General features: G+C 40.4%; 1 protein-coding gene and 1 non-coding gene across 2 annotated transcripts in view; one reads left to right on the top strand and one right to left on the bottom strand.

Moving 5' to 3' along the window:
* The window catches only part of PPIL4 (peptidylprolyl isomerase like 4), a 34,400-nt gene extending 33,539 nt beyond the window's left edge, over nucleotides 1–861 (top strand). Inside the window, exon 13 of the mRNA XM_030316567.2 lies at nucleotides 47–861. Within this exon, the coding sequence (XP_030172427.1) occupies nucleotides 47–298 (252 nt within the window). The 3' untranslated portion in view covers nucleotides 299–861. The remainder of the gene's footprint in view (nucleotides 1–46) is intronic.
* A 3,657-nt stretch (nucleotides 862–4,518) lies between these two features.
* LOC115515115 lies at nucleotides 4,519–4,620 on the bottom strand. The gene has a single exon (XR_003969176.1). It is a non-coding gene; the product is annotated as a U6 spliceosomal RNA (small nuclear RNA).
* Nucleotides 4,621–14,887: the final 10,267 nt, after the last annotated feature.

Here is a 14,887-nt window from a genome sequence, read left to right as displayed (position 1 = left end):
TTCTTCTACTCATTCACCTGTAACTGTCTCTCCATTCCTTTGACAGGATATCTACAGGGAAATGGGGTTTGGTCACTATGAAGAAGAGGAAAGCTGTTGGGAGAAACAAAAGAGTGAAAAGAGAGACCGACCTCAAAACCGAAGTCGTAGCCGATCTCGAGAAAGGGACGGCCACTACAGTAACAGTCACAAAGCCAAATACCAAACAGACCCCTACGAAAGAGAACGGAGTAAAAAGAGAGACCGAAGCAGGAGTCCCAGGAAATCCAAAGATAAAGAAAAATCCAAGTACAGATGAAAGACAGAGAATCAGACATGGGTGGCTAATGTATTTACTGTTGTCTAACTTGGAGCACCAGGTACTCAGATATTGTGTCAAAGCGTCAGAGACTCTGCTTGTTATTTTTTTTTCACACTAGGGTTATGGCCCTTTTCGATTAATACTGATTGTATAGGGCACAGAAAGACAATAAAAAGTTGAACATTTTCTTTGTATACTTTTGTACACTAATTTTATTGTTATACATAAATAGTGGTCTTCATTTTTCAAGTCTTTCACATTTTCCACTCTTCTCTTTTTTAAATGAAGTATTTCATACCTACAAAAATTCACAGATGTGTATATATAAGGTATAAAGAATAGTAAATATTTGTGTACCCATGAGCCAGCTCAAGAAATAGAGTATCACCTGCATTTTAGAAACCCTCTGTGTGTTCTCTCCTCAAGTGATGATTATTCTGAATTTTCTATTTGTCATTCTCCTGCTTGTTATAGTTTTACAACATATGGATGTATTCGTAAATAAAATGTTAAGTTTTGTATGTTTTTGAATTTTATATAAATAGCATAATGTATGTTTACTTCTGTGACTTGCTTTTTTCAGCTTAGTATATTTTCAGAGTCATTCATTTTTATTGCTTTATAGTGTTGTATCAATAGACCACAATTTACCCATTCTTCTGTTAGTGGACATTTGGGGTTGGTTTGTGTGTTTTTGTTTTTGCTATTGCAAACAATGCCGCTGTGACCATTCTGTATACAGGAGAGAGATCGCTTGCTCACGCAGTATGGAAATCCTCGTCTTTGCAAGATAATGCCAAGTTATATTCTACAGTGGCCGAACCAGCTTACACCCCGACGCGCGTTATGTGACTTACCTTTGTTTCGCATTCTCTCCAACACTTCTTAGTTTCCCACTTTTCAATTTTGTCAATTTAGTGGACGCTTGGTGGTATCTTCTTGTGCCTTCCGGCAAGAAGACTGCTATTATTCTTATGTTTGTTCTAATATATGTAACTTGTTCTCTTTCTCTGGCTGCTTTTAAGGTTTTCTCACTGCTGTTAAGAAATTTGATTATGATGTGCTTGGTGTAGTTTTTTCATCATTCTTCTGCTTGGGCTGTTTACCTGTGGGTTTATGGTTTTCACCAGGTTGGAAAATTTGGGGCTATTATTTATTCAGTTACTTTTTGCTGTTTCCCCTCCTCTCAGCCCTCTCCTAAGACTCCCGATTACTTGTATGTTAGGCTGTTTGAAGTTGTCGCACGTTACACTGATGCTCCATTTGGGTTAAGTCTTCTTCTCTGTTCCGTATTGAATAGTTTCCATTGTTATGTCCTCACGTTCATTAATCTTTTCTCCTGAACTATCTAATCTCTTAATCCCACCCAGTGTAGTATTCACCTCAGACATTATTTTTAATTTTAGAAGTTCCGTTTGGGTCTTTTTTATATCCCCCATGCCTCTCCTTAACATGCTTATGCTTTCCTCCTTTTTTTTTTTTAAACACCCAGAGTACATTAATAATAGCTGTTCTAATGTACTTGGCCATTCTATCATCTGTATCATTTCTGGTCTGTTTCTATTGATTTTTTTCCCCACCCATTATTGCGTTGTAATTTACTTTGTATCCCTGGTAATTTTTGGATTTTACGTTGTTGTGCACTAGAGTTTTTGTATTCCTTTAAATATGTTGAGCTTTTTCTGGAACATAATGAAGTTACTTGGAAACAGTCTGATCCTTTCATAGCTTGCTTTTAAGCTTAATGAGCCGCTAGGGCTAATTTGGCTCACCACGGGAGTAAACCCTTCTGAATACTCTCCACTATGCTTTGTCTTTTATGAGATTTCCCCTCTCTGGCTATGGGAACAAGAACTATTTTGAGCCCTATATGAACTCCCAAATTGTGCTGCCTGTTCTTTTCTGGTGGCTCTTTCCCACCTTTGGGTAGTTTCCTCATGTACATACACTGATTAGTATTCAGCTGAAGACTCAGGCAAACCCTCTGTAGATCTGGAACTCTCCCTTTGTAGTTTCCCCTCTTTCCAATTCTCTGCCCTACAAACTTCATCTTGGCTCTCCTGCATTCTCTGCCCATGGAGACTCCCTATCACCACGCTGTAGTGTGGACACTGTGCGGTAACCTCAGACAATTACTGGACTTGCCTTGTTCTTCTCTCAAGAGTCACTGTCTTGCACTGGCTGTTGTCCAGTGTCTGAAAAACTTTGTAGTATGTTTTCTGTACAGGCTTTTAGTTGTTTAACATGGGGAAGGTAAATTCTGCTCCTGTCACTGCTTTCTGGCCAGAGTAGAAATCTTCAGTGTTTAAATTTGCATTTCCTAAATGCTGACAAGGTTGAGTATCTTTTCATATGTATTATAGTCATTCTTGATTGCTTTCTGTGAAAAGTTTCACATGTCTTTTGCCCATTTTATGTGAAGTTGTCTTTTTATTACAGATTTCTTTGAGGAGTTTTTCTTATGGATTGTGGATACTAATCCATTTTTACTATTTGACGTTGTAAACATTTTTTCTCAGTTTGTGGCGTATTTTCTCACCTTTGTATTGATATGCTTGGAAGAGCACAAGTTGTAAATGTCCCCTCAACTTTGTAATATAAAAAATTTCAGGAGTGCCTGGGTGGCTCAGTCGGTTAAGCGTCCGACTTTGGCTCAGGTCATGATCTTGTGGTTTGTGAGTTCAGGCCCTGCATCAGGATCTCTGCTGTCAGCACAGAGCCTGCTTCGGATCCTCTGTCTCTCTCTCTCTATATACCCCTCCCCCACTAGCACACTATCTCTCAAAAATATTTAAAAGACTTAAAAATTTTTTTCATATAAACACAAAAACAATGAACATCTATAAACCTTCCATCCAGATTTAACAATTAATAACAACTTGTTGATCCAATTTGAAAGTAAATTGAAAACATGATGAGCTTTAACCTTTCAGTATTTCACCATGCATTTCTTAAAAAGCAAGTGTCCTATATAACCACGATATTATTATCACATTTAAGAAAATTAACAATAAGGGAACTTGACTGACCCAGTCTATGGAGCGTGAGACTCTTGATTTTGGGGTCATGAGTTGGAGTCTCATGTTGTGTACAGAGAAAAGTAACAATAATCCCAGAATAAATAATATATAGTCTACATTTGAATTTCCCTGAATATCTCAAGAATGTCATTTTTAGGTATTGATTTGTTTTTAATCCCAGACTCAACATTCATGCATCACATCTTGTTCTCGTCATTTTATTCTCTTAATCTAGAAGAATTTCTTATCCATCCTTCCCACCTCAAATAACATTGACTTTTTGAAGAGTTCAGGCCAGAATATTTCTTAGAGTGTTTCAGATTCTGGGGTGTCTTCTAACTCTTCTCTATTTCCCGTAAACTAGAAGTTATGTCTAAATGTTTGATTAGAATTAGGTTATATATTTTGGGCAGAAATTTTTGAGTTGAATGTCAAATTTATTAGCCTTTCTCTGTGTGTTTTGTGTTTTTTATATTTTGTTCAAGAAGTCCTTAATAAAGATATTCTCCTATATTCTAAAAGTTGTAAATAAAGCTTTGTTTTTTATATTTAAATCTTTAATCCACATTGTATGTGTGTATGTGTATGGTGTGATATGGCAAAAAAAATCTTTTTTTTTTTAACATATGGATGTAGCCAATTGTCCAAAACATTAGTGAATAGATCATGTATATTCTCTGTTGATCTTCTATCAGGTAAGTTTCCATATATGTGTGGATTTTGTTTCATGGGCTCTCTCTTCCATTGGTTTACTGTTTATCCCTCCACCAAAACCACACATCGATATTTCTATGGCAATAGAAAGTATTTAAGCAAGCCCCCCCCCCCCGACCTGTTTTATTAAAAATGCCTCTGCCCTTTGTGCAATTTTGGAATCAATTTGCCTGGTTTCCCAAAGAATTCTTTTAGGATTTTAATTGCATTTGCATTCGAACAATGGAAACTTTTGTGGAAAAAAACCAACAATCATAATATTGAATTTTCCTATTCATAAAATAGCTTATCTCTTCAGTTAGTTCTTGAACCTCTTAGAATTTTCCTTACAAAGCTTTTGCACTCCTTTTGTTAGATTTACTCCTAGTTTCCATATATTTTGTAAGATTCTATTCTTTTATAAATTTGTTTCCTGACCTAAGAGGTCACATGTACCTTTCAACTTTTAATTTTGATATAATTTTAGACTTACAGTACAAAAAGGAAAATATGGAATACTGCTCATTTTCATGTCACCCTTGTGCAGGGGACGTGCTAATCTCTTTATAGTTCTAATTCCAGTATATGTGCTTCTGAAGTGAGCACACAAGTTATGTTTTAGATTACTGCCCTTCTATCCAGTCATTTTACTAAAGCCTTATATTTAAAACTTATCTCCAGGGTTTTTTTGTTTTGTTTTGTTTTGTTTTTGGTCTTTAATGTAGACAATAATGTTACCTGCAAATACATTGTATTTTCTTTCCCCGTTCCTATTTTTAAAATTATTTTTAAAAATATGTATACCGGAAAACCTTGGATTGCAAGTAATTTGTTCAGCGAGTGTTCTGCAAGACGAGCAAACATTTTTAATTCTAACTTGATAAACGAGCGATGTCTTGCAATACCAGCAGTATGTGATGCCTAATGTCACGTGATCACAACTGAACCAATGGTTCTTGAATTCTCTTTGGTAAACAAGTGCTTGGGATTATAAGCATGTCTCCAGAATGAATTATGCTTGCAAACTAAGGTTTTACTGTATACTTTTATTTTTTTTAATTTTTTTTTAATGTTTATTATTTGAGAGAGAGAGAGAGAGTAAGCAGGGGAGGGGCAGAGAGAGAGGGAGACAAAGAATCAGAAGCGGGCTCTAGGCTCAGCTACCAGCACAGAGCCCTACGTGGGGCTCCAACCCACAGACCGCGAGATATGACCTGAGCTGAAGTCAGCCGCCCAACCGACTGAGCCCCCCAGGCACCCCTGCTGTATACTTATTTGTAGTAGTGATGTTCTTTCAGTGTTTGCTGGCTAAAATTTCTAGTACAGGGGGGCCCAGGAGGCTCAGTCAATTGAGTGACAGTCTCTTGATTTTGGTTCAGGTCATGATCTCATGCTTCATGAGTTCAAGCCCAGCAGTGGGCTCATGCTAACAGTGTGGAGCCTGCTTGGGATTCTCTCTCTCTCCCCCTCTCTCTACCCTCCTGCTCTCTCTTTCTGTCTCTCTCTCAAAATAAATAAATAAAAACATAAAAAAAATAAAATTTCTAGTATAGTGATGAAGTTGGCCTCTAATTTTCTTTTTTTGTATTGCTCTTGTCTGACTTTGACGTCCAGCTTATGGAATAAGTTAGTGAGTGTTCTCTCTCTCTTTTCTTATTGTCTTCAAAGAGAAGAAAAAGATTGAAATTATCCATTCCTTGAAAATTGGGTAGAGCTTGCCTATGATGTTATCTGAACTTTGTATTTCCTTTGTGGAAAAAGTCCTTCACTACTGATTGAGATTTCAATGATTATGGAATTACTAGCCTTTCGGTTTCTTGCAAGTGCTTATTTTTATTACTACATTTTTCTAGGAATTTGTTATTTTCTTTGAAGTTTTCAATTTATTGACTTGAAGTTGTTCGTAATATATGGTAGAGTTTTTATTATCCTTTTGATTTTATCTTACACCTTATGTTTTAGTGTGTCTTTGAAACAACATGTAGTCAGATTATTTTATTTAAAAAAAATTTTTTTTTATTTTAGAGAGAGAGTGAGCACGTGCGAGTACATGAGTGGACAAGGGGCAGAGGGAAACAGAGAAAGAATCTCAAGCAGGCTTCACACTCAGCATGGTGCTTGACACGGTGGTCGATCCCACGACCCTGAGATCAGGACCTGAGCCCAAATCAAGAGCCAGATGCTCAACCAACTGAACGACCCAGGTGCCCCAATTTTGGCCTTCTGATAGATGTATAGTGATATCTGATTGTGGGTTTCATTCTGTTACTCTGATTGCTAATGATGTTGGATATCTTTTCATGTACTCGTTTTTCTATCTTCATATCCTGGTGAAATATCTCTTCATGTTCTTTGCCTATTTCTAATTGGATTTCCTTTTTTTTTTTTTTTTTTTTACTTTTGAGTTTTGAGAGTTCTTTATATATATGTAAAGAGAGACAGAGAACAAGAACATGAGCAGGGGAGGAAGGGCAGAGGGAGAGGGAGAGAGAGAATCTTAAGCAGGCTCCATGCTCATTGCAGAGTCTGACATGAGGCTTGATCTCACAACCCTGAGATCATGACAGCTGAAATCCAAGAGTTGGTAACCTAACCAACTGAGCCACCCAGGTTCCCCGAGAATCCTTTATATATTCTAGATATTAGTTCTTTTTGGATATATTGTTTGCAAATAATCTCCCAGTGTGTAGCTTATGTGCTTGTCTCTTCATCCTGTTACAGGGTCTTTGCAGAGCAAAAGATTTTAATTTTATTTAAGTTTAGTGCATCAATTTTTTCTTTAATGGACTATGCTTTTGGCGTCAAGAGTAAGATTCTTTTTCTAGCCCAAGATCCTGAGGTTTTCCTCCTATTTTTTTCCTAAAAGTTTCAGAGTCTTACATTTAAGTCTGTGATCCATTTTGAGTTAATTTTGAGTAAGAAGTAATATGTAGGTTGAGTTTTTGGGGTTTTTTTTCTTAAGGACATCCACTTGCTCCAGCAGCAGTTCTTGAAAGTTCTCTGGCTGCTTTTAAGAGTTTTGTTTTTTCTTTGGTGTGATAGAATTTCACTATGATATATCTAGGTACAGATGTATTTAGCTTTCTTAGTATATCATTTGTCTCATGGTTATTATGCCTTGTCTTGTATATTATGTCTGATGGCTTCAGATATTTTTCACTATTCTGGAAACTTCTCTGCCATTTTCTATTGCCTCTCCCCTGTTCATTCTATTCTTTTGCCACCTCAGTCAGTTTTTTTAGACCTCCTTATTCTGTTCTTTGTGTCTTAACTTTTATATTTTCCGTATGGTACATTCTGAATAATTTCTTCAGATGTGTATTCCAGGGCACCCATTATTTCTTCATATAGGCCAAATCTGCTATTTAACCCATCCACTGTATTTTTTTCCACCCACTGAATTTTTAATTTCAGTGATTCATTTTTACAAGCTCTGTTTGATTCTTTTTCAAGTTCACATGGTTATTTTTTATTCCCTTTATTTCTTTGATCATTTATTTCCACTCTGTTTTATTTGCATGGTTACTTTAATTTTTTTAAATGTTATTTGTTTTTGAGAGAGAGAGAGAGAGATAGAGATAGAGAGAGACAGAGAGGGAGAGACACAGGAACTGAAGCAGGCTTTGGGCTCTGAGCTGTAAGCACAGAGCCCGATGCGGGGCTCAAACCCATGAACCGTGAGACCATGACCTGAGCCAGAGTCAGACGCTTAAGTGACTGAGTCACCCAGGCGCCCCGACATGGTTACTTTATAATGTGTTTTTGACAATTCCAATATTTTAATTTCTTAAGAATTTGAATCTTCATGTTTTTTTCCTGCTACCTCTTGGGCATAGTGGCTTCTTTCCTTGTATGTTTCCAATTATTATTTTTTTTTAATTGGGAATACATAATTTGGGACTCCTAAGGTACCTGAATCGAGAATACTTTTCTCCAAAGAGAATTTATATTTGCCTTTCAGGCAAGTCACATCACTTGGAGCCACTTTGAATTCTGCGCTTACAGTTTCCAAGTGCATGCATAGTGTAGACCATAATATTTGTAGAACAAGATACTGGGGGAAACAGTCTATATTAAGCTTGATTCCTATCTCCCATCATTACAGAGCTGGGAATATGCCTGCAGATATTCTTTTCTAGCCTAGATTTTCTCCCGTGGGGGGGCCTTTCTAGTCCTTGGCTTTAGGTGAAGATCTTAGACTCAGGTTCCCAACTCTCTTAGGGCCCAAAGCCTGGTCCTTGTTGGCACCCCTCATCCCTGTGGCCTGAGGCCTTTATTCCCCAAGCTCTACATGAAGGCTGGTGGTTTGCTTACCATCTTGTTAATACATTTTTAGGTCTTGAGGAAATCCCTCTTCCAATCTTATCAGTGTATTTAGAGTATGACTGCTACAATTTATCTGGCATATGGATGTTTTACAGAAGGCTGATGGGGGGGGATGGTATAGGTGGTCATAATTCAGAGTATCAGTTTACCAAGCTGCTAAGAGTGGATGTCTCTCCACTATTGTTCATAATTCTTAGCCATCAATAGAAAAAATTGTAACGCCCTCACAGAAGAAACTTATCACCCTGAATATAGAAAACTAAATGTTTTCCATACAGAAGATTCTACAACGTCTGAAAGAATGAATGACCAAGAGAAAAATAATGGTTGAATATGAGAGGGATCATAAGAAGAAATAACCTAGAACCTAAAACTTGAATTCAGTAGGTTCAGTTCGAATTTCTGAACCTGGCATTTCAAGGAAAAACTGTCCTTACTTGTAAAAGCCGATATTTCAGGTGTGAAAAACTATAGTTCTAACAGAGATGTGTGTACCGAAACAAAGAGTTCTGTTAGTCAGAAAGTGGTTTTCATAGTGGCGATCTCTCCTGACAGTGGCCGTCGAGTATCCTTGACTAGATGTAGGGCAGTCGTGGTCCTATGTTACTACTACTAACATCTAGGGTAAAGTGACTGTGTTTCCTGTTTCTTCTGTTTTGCTTCTCTAGGTCTTAGGTGAACTCAAAACCAGGCTCCAGTTAGATGTCCTACCTGCTTTTGATAAAACCAGAGGAAAAAAATTGAGCAAGATGTATAGTAGTCAGGTTGTTTTTTATTAGCGGGAAGAAAAAAAGTTATTTTGAGGCTAAAATTGCTCACTCAGTATGACTTTGCTGTCGAGTTTCAGGCTGATCTGTCTTACCTATTGAATTTTCAAATTGATGAGAACCATTAAAGGTTAAGAGTAAAGACACCTTAAGTGGGTACAGCAAAAGAGAGAAACTTGAAATAGGCTTAAACTTTCACAAGTGCCTTTCAATAAATTGGTTGTTTTTTAGTCACTGAAAGAGAGATTTCATATCTAGGTTTTCCACTCATCATAAAAAATTTCTAATCTCAAGTTTGACATTTCTTACCCATCTAGATTGAGTCACAAAGAATGAATAATAGATAAGTAAAATCGAAATCACAGAAGTCTTACCTTTCAGTGGCTGTTGCTATGAAATTGTTTTGCTGGGAAATTTTAGAGAAGCTTGTGCTTCCTGTTGTTAAGTGATAGAATATGGAGATCCCCTTGATTTTCAAAATTGTCTTTTTTTTTTTTTAAAGCAAGTTATCTCAGTTATTCTTGCTAATGGAACTGTCTTCATTCTTACCTTATCTTACCCACACGGGACTGCTCACTAGGTTTAATTTTGTGTTTGCCTCCTCTCCTATGCCCTGTGCATCAAATGGGCAGATGGGCAGGGTTTTTCAGAGGCGTTTCGTGTGCAGTTAAAAGTGTGTATCACTATTATGTATTTTCCAAGGACGCTAGGAAGATCGAGACACACACGGGACTATTTTATATGAGAGAGCTTGTATGAAAAGGAAAGTGAGACAAGTTGTGCTTTGTTGCGAACTGGGAACAAGACCACGGAGACCTCTGGCTCCTGAAAAAGAGAAAAGTTTTGTTCTGTTTCCTCCAAAGGCAGTTTGGTCTGTTGGAGAGAGGTTGGGATTCCGAGGCAGAAAACTTGAGAGCAGAGGCAAGCCGGGAGGGGACAGCAACGTGATGGTGTGACTGAAGCAGATGGGCCCTGAAGGGTACCGAGCGAGTGTGGAAAGGGAGGAGGAACCAGGAAAGGGAGGGCACTGAATGTAAAACTGAGAAGCTAGGCTATGATTTGCCAGGCGGTGGAAAATTAGACCTTATTTCTGAGAAAGGCAGTGGCGCTGGGGTCTTGGAGGAAAGTCACTCTAGGAGCTCTGGATAGGATCTTCCACACGGGTTGGCACCAGATTCCTACGATTCAACATCTGTTGAACACATAGTCCCTCATCCAGAGCCACATCAGAGTGGGCTCCCAGAGGAAGCGAGGTATAAGCTAGAACCTGCATCTGATACCCGCTTGGTGTGGCACTAGAACGTGGAATGGGCATCCCAACTATAAACATTTTTTTTAAGTCACACCATCCTTGCTACGTAGCCACTCATTTGGCCTTATGGGAAGTAACTCCGGTATCCTCAGGATGGTCAGGGCCGAACGGGCTTAAGTAAAACTTTGGTATGGTGCAGGGTCGGCATGGAGACCGCCCGGCTGACGGGGGCTCACCTCGTGCTGTGTTGGTGGCATGCGCGGAGCCGTCCTGAGCTCGGGCACCCTGTCTGATTCATCTTGGCACATCTGGTGAGCAGGAGAGTGCCTCACGTCGAGTGGGAAACCAGCCTCACGAATTCTGCACTCTCAGCATATGGCAGGAATTATTTTTAACTTTATCGTGTCGTTTCATTATTCTGTTGATAATTATCTACTACTCATTCTCTGAGAACAACCCAAAGGCACACATCTGTGGCCCTTCCCCCTGGCATATGCTTGTGGGAAATAACGCGAAGGGCCTCACGGTAGAGCCTCGGGTCTGCCCTAGGTGTGCAGGCACAGGAGATGCTGTACCGGGGAGGACAGGTGGACTTCGGCCAGCCAGCCAACCCCCGGGCACAAGGATTCGACCTGTGGCTCCCCTGCCCATCTTCCCATTATGGAGATGTGTGCTTAGCTGAGTAAATGGTTGCCACAGCCAAGAGCTCTGAAGGAAGGCGGTTTGGGGACTGAGGAGCGTATCCGTTTCCTAGAGCTGCCATTACCAGCAACTGGGCGGCTTAAAACAACAGAAGTGTGTTCTCACAGTTCTGGAGGCCAGAAGTCCAAAACCGCGGTGTTGGTAGGGCCATGCTCCCTCTGAAGGCTCTAGGGAGCCTTCCTTGCCTCCTCCTAGCTTCTGCTGGTGTTCCCTGGCTCACAGCTGCGTCACTCCAGTCTCTGCCTCTCTACATCCGGCCTTCCCCGTGGCTCCTCTGTGTCTCATCCAACTCGCCCTCTCCTTTCTCTTATAAAGACTTTGGATTTGGGGCCCACCCTAACCCGGTATAACAACTCACCTCGGCTACATCTGTGAAGGCCCTGTTTCAAATAAAGTCACATTCACAGATATTGGAGGTCAGGACTTGAGCTTAGCTTTTGGGGAGCACCATTCAACCCTCTGTGAGGGGTGTGGTGTTTGCAAAGTTCAAGAAAAGCGTGGCCAGAGACCAGCAACGATGCTGTTGAGACAAAACCAAGCTGAGCCTTAGGGCCTGAATTTCCGGACGCAGAGAATTGCAAGTGTTCGAATGTGACCACTTAAACAATCCGTGAGCATTAGCCCAGGAGAAGGTGCCTCAATTTACCATATGTCTCATCACTCATTCTTTGTCCTCAGCCTATGTTCCTCCACCTGGTTCTCATAAACCTCACCTTTTGGTTCATAATCTCTCTTTCTGGCAATGGAGAGAGGAGTAGACCATCTCACATCTCCCTCAGGGCTTTTGTGAGAGAACCAAAGATGTCAGAAAGGCTGGGCGCCCCACAGTCAACGCACACCCATGGTGGCTATGGGCTGCAGCGACTTCAGGGAGATTTCCCAGCATGCCAATGCATTTAGCTTATATAGAGACAATCTCGCTGTCTAATGTCTCCAGGACCAAACACAGAAGCACCTGAGCCCTGGGTTAGCAAACCAGGCACTCAACGACAGGGCAATGAATTCAGCAGCCAAGGTTGGAGAAAGAATAAAGGAAGTCTGAGAGTGCCCTGGCAGATCAGTACTCTTCTTACCGTTGGTTGATAAGAAGGTCTGAGATCCCTCAGAGCTTAGACAACCTTTGGAAGGCTAGGCCCTTGATGATGGCACTTGTATTTCAACCTTGAGCGCTCTGAGACTGTTGGTTTTCCTGAGCCGGTAGCTTCCCGATGACCCAGAAATGAAAATCATTTTGCTCAAAGCAAAACAACAAAATAACAAAACAGCCTGTGTGAGAACATATTAATTAATGATTCAGTTACTTTTTTTTTTTTTTACAATGAAAATGCTTCTTAAAAAAGTTTTTAAAGTTTTTCCTGAGCTAAGTTATTTCACCCTGAGGCTAAGTGCCAAACAGATGGATCTTGTCAAGTTTCCTTGTGCCTCTGAGCATAGGCCTAGATTTTTCCTCCACCTGGAATGTCCCAGAGAATCCAGACTTCTCCTGGAAACTCCAGCCTGTCCTTTACTTGTTATTATTTTAAAGATTTTTTTTTATTTAAAAAATTTTTTTTTCAACATTTATTTATTTTTGGGACAGAGAGAAACAGAGCATGAACGGGGGAGGGGCAGAGAGAGAGGGAGACACAGAATCGGAAGCAGGCTCCAGGCTCTGAGCCATCAGCCCAGAGCCTGACGCGGGGCTCGAACTCACGGACCGCGAGATTGTGACCTGGCTGAAGTCGGACGCTTAACCGACTGCGCCACCCAGGCGCCCCAAGATTTTTTTTTTATTTTTTATTCCCCCCCCTTAAAGATTTTATTTTTAAGTAATCTCTACACCCAACGTGGGGCTTGAACTCACAACCCCAAGACTGAGAGGTGCATGCTCTACTGACTGAACCAGCCAGACGCCCCAGCCTGTCCTTTAAAGTCAGCTGAGCCATTGTTTCCTCCATAAAGCCTCCTCCACCTCCTCACTCAGAGTGGGGATTCCCTCTTTGATGGAAACTGTAGTCCCGTGGTTCTCAGTCTGGGGTGATTTTGCCCCCAGAGGGATACTTGACAATGTCTGGGAATGTTTTTAGTTGTCACGATGTGATGGGGCGTGCTGCTGCTGTCTAGTGAGTAGAGGCCAGAGAAGCTGCTGACCATCCACCCGACTGTGCACAGGACAGTCCCCACGACAAAGAATCTGCCAGTCCCAAAGTCAGTAGTGCCAAGATGGAGAAACCCTGCTCTACGCTGACATTGACATGTGCCTGTAACTCTTTGTTTACAGTCATCCATTCACTCGGGGGCAGAAAGTTCATTCATTCAGCTGGTGCTTTATATTCTCAGCCCAGTGCATGGTGTGAAATGAAATTGGAATGTACTTAAGAGTTTTAATTGCCTCGATCCCTGTAGTTAAGATAACATCTCAAGTGGAACTCAGAGGAGTGATTCATAGAGATAATTTAATAAACTCGAATTGTCTTATGTATTTATTTAGAGAGAGCACATGCATGCAAGTGGGGGGAGGGGCAGAGAGAGAGAGAGAGAGAGAGGGAGAGAGAGAATCCCAAGCAGGCTCCAAGCCCAGCGCAGAGCCTGACGTGGGGCTTGATCCTTTGACCGTGAGATCATGACCTGAGCAGAAATCAAGAGTCAGATGTTTAACCAACTGAGCCACTGAGGCACACCTTAACTAAAATTATTATTTTTTTTTTGTTTTTGCTTTTGTTTTTTGAGAGAGAGAGAAAGAAAGAAAGAAAAAGCCAGGGAGGGGCAGAGAGCTAGGGGGACAGAGGATCCAAAGCGGGCTCCATGCTGTCAGCACAGAGCCTGATGTGGGGCTCAACCTCACGAATCTTGAGATCGTGACCTGAGCCGAAGTGGGACGCTTAACCGACTAAGCCACCCAGGTGCTCTAAATTAAAATTGTTTTAAATACACAGTTGTTTTAAATTAGATTATTGGCTAAGCCAGAATGACAATGACAACTTCTTGTCCACTTGCTTCTGTGTGTATTGTGGGTGCACTCATTCCTATTGGGGACCGGAAGGTTGTTTCCCTGGTCTCTGTAGCTCTCTGATGGTAGCTCAGTGTTTCCCGGGTGCTAGACTTTGCCATAATAACTTCTAGTAATCGCATTTTTATTGGAGTTTGTGTTCAAAATAATAACAGCCATCTGTCAGCAATTAATACCTGCCAAGCGCTGTTCTAAGCATTTTTCATGCATGGACTAATTTAATTCTCATAATGTTCCGTGAGATAGATATGATAATTATCCCCATTTTACATGGGAAGAAACTGAGGCACAGAGAGATTAAATAATGTGTTCACGTTTATTTATACAGCGGATAAGTGACAGGGCAGTCTGACTCTGAGTTTATGACACCAAACTATGATATAAGCTTAGATATCAGAACAAATTCCAGATCACGATTCAAGACCTGATTAGAAAAAGCAAAATGCTACAACTTTAGAGAAGATATAGGAAAATCTATTTACAGTTTCAGGGTAAGGAAGGATTTCTTTCTTTCTTTTTTTTCTTTTCCTTTCTTTTCCCTTTTCTTTTCCTTTTTTCTCTTAGGATAGGGAAGGATTTCTTAAACAAGATTCAGAGAGCGCAAATGATGAAGGAAAAGCCCATAATTTTGACCACCCCCAAATCAAAACATTTTCAGGCCCCAACACGTCATAAACGAAGCTCAAAGACACGTGCTAGACTAGCAGCAATTACGGCATACACAAAAGATGAAAGGTTAACAGGAAGAACAGGTGAAGGTTAATGGCAATCAGTAAGAAAAAGGCCACACGAGAGGACACCGGGCAGTGGAGGGAAAAAAGCAAACTCGCGTGGCCT

This window comes from Lynx canadensis, chromosome B2 (assembly GCF_007474595.2).
Source record: "Lynx canadensis isolate LIC74 chromosome B2, mLynCan4.pri.v2, whole genome shotgun sequence".
Lineage (NCBI taxonomy): Eukaryota > Metazoa > Chordata > Mammalia > Carnivora > Felidae > Lynx > Lynx canadensis.
The sequence above is the reverse complement of the archived record's forward strand: the minus strand, read 5'-3'. Positions and strand labels throughout refer to the sequence as shown.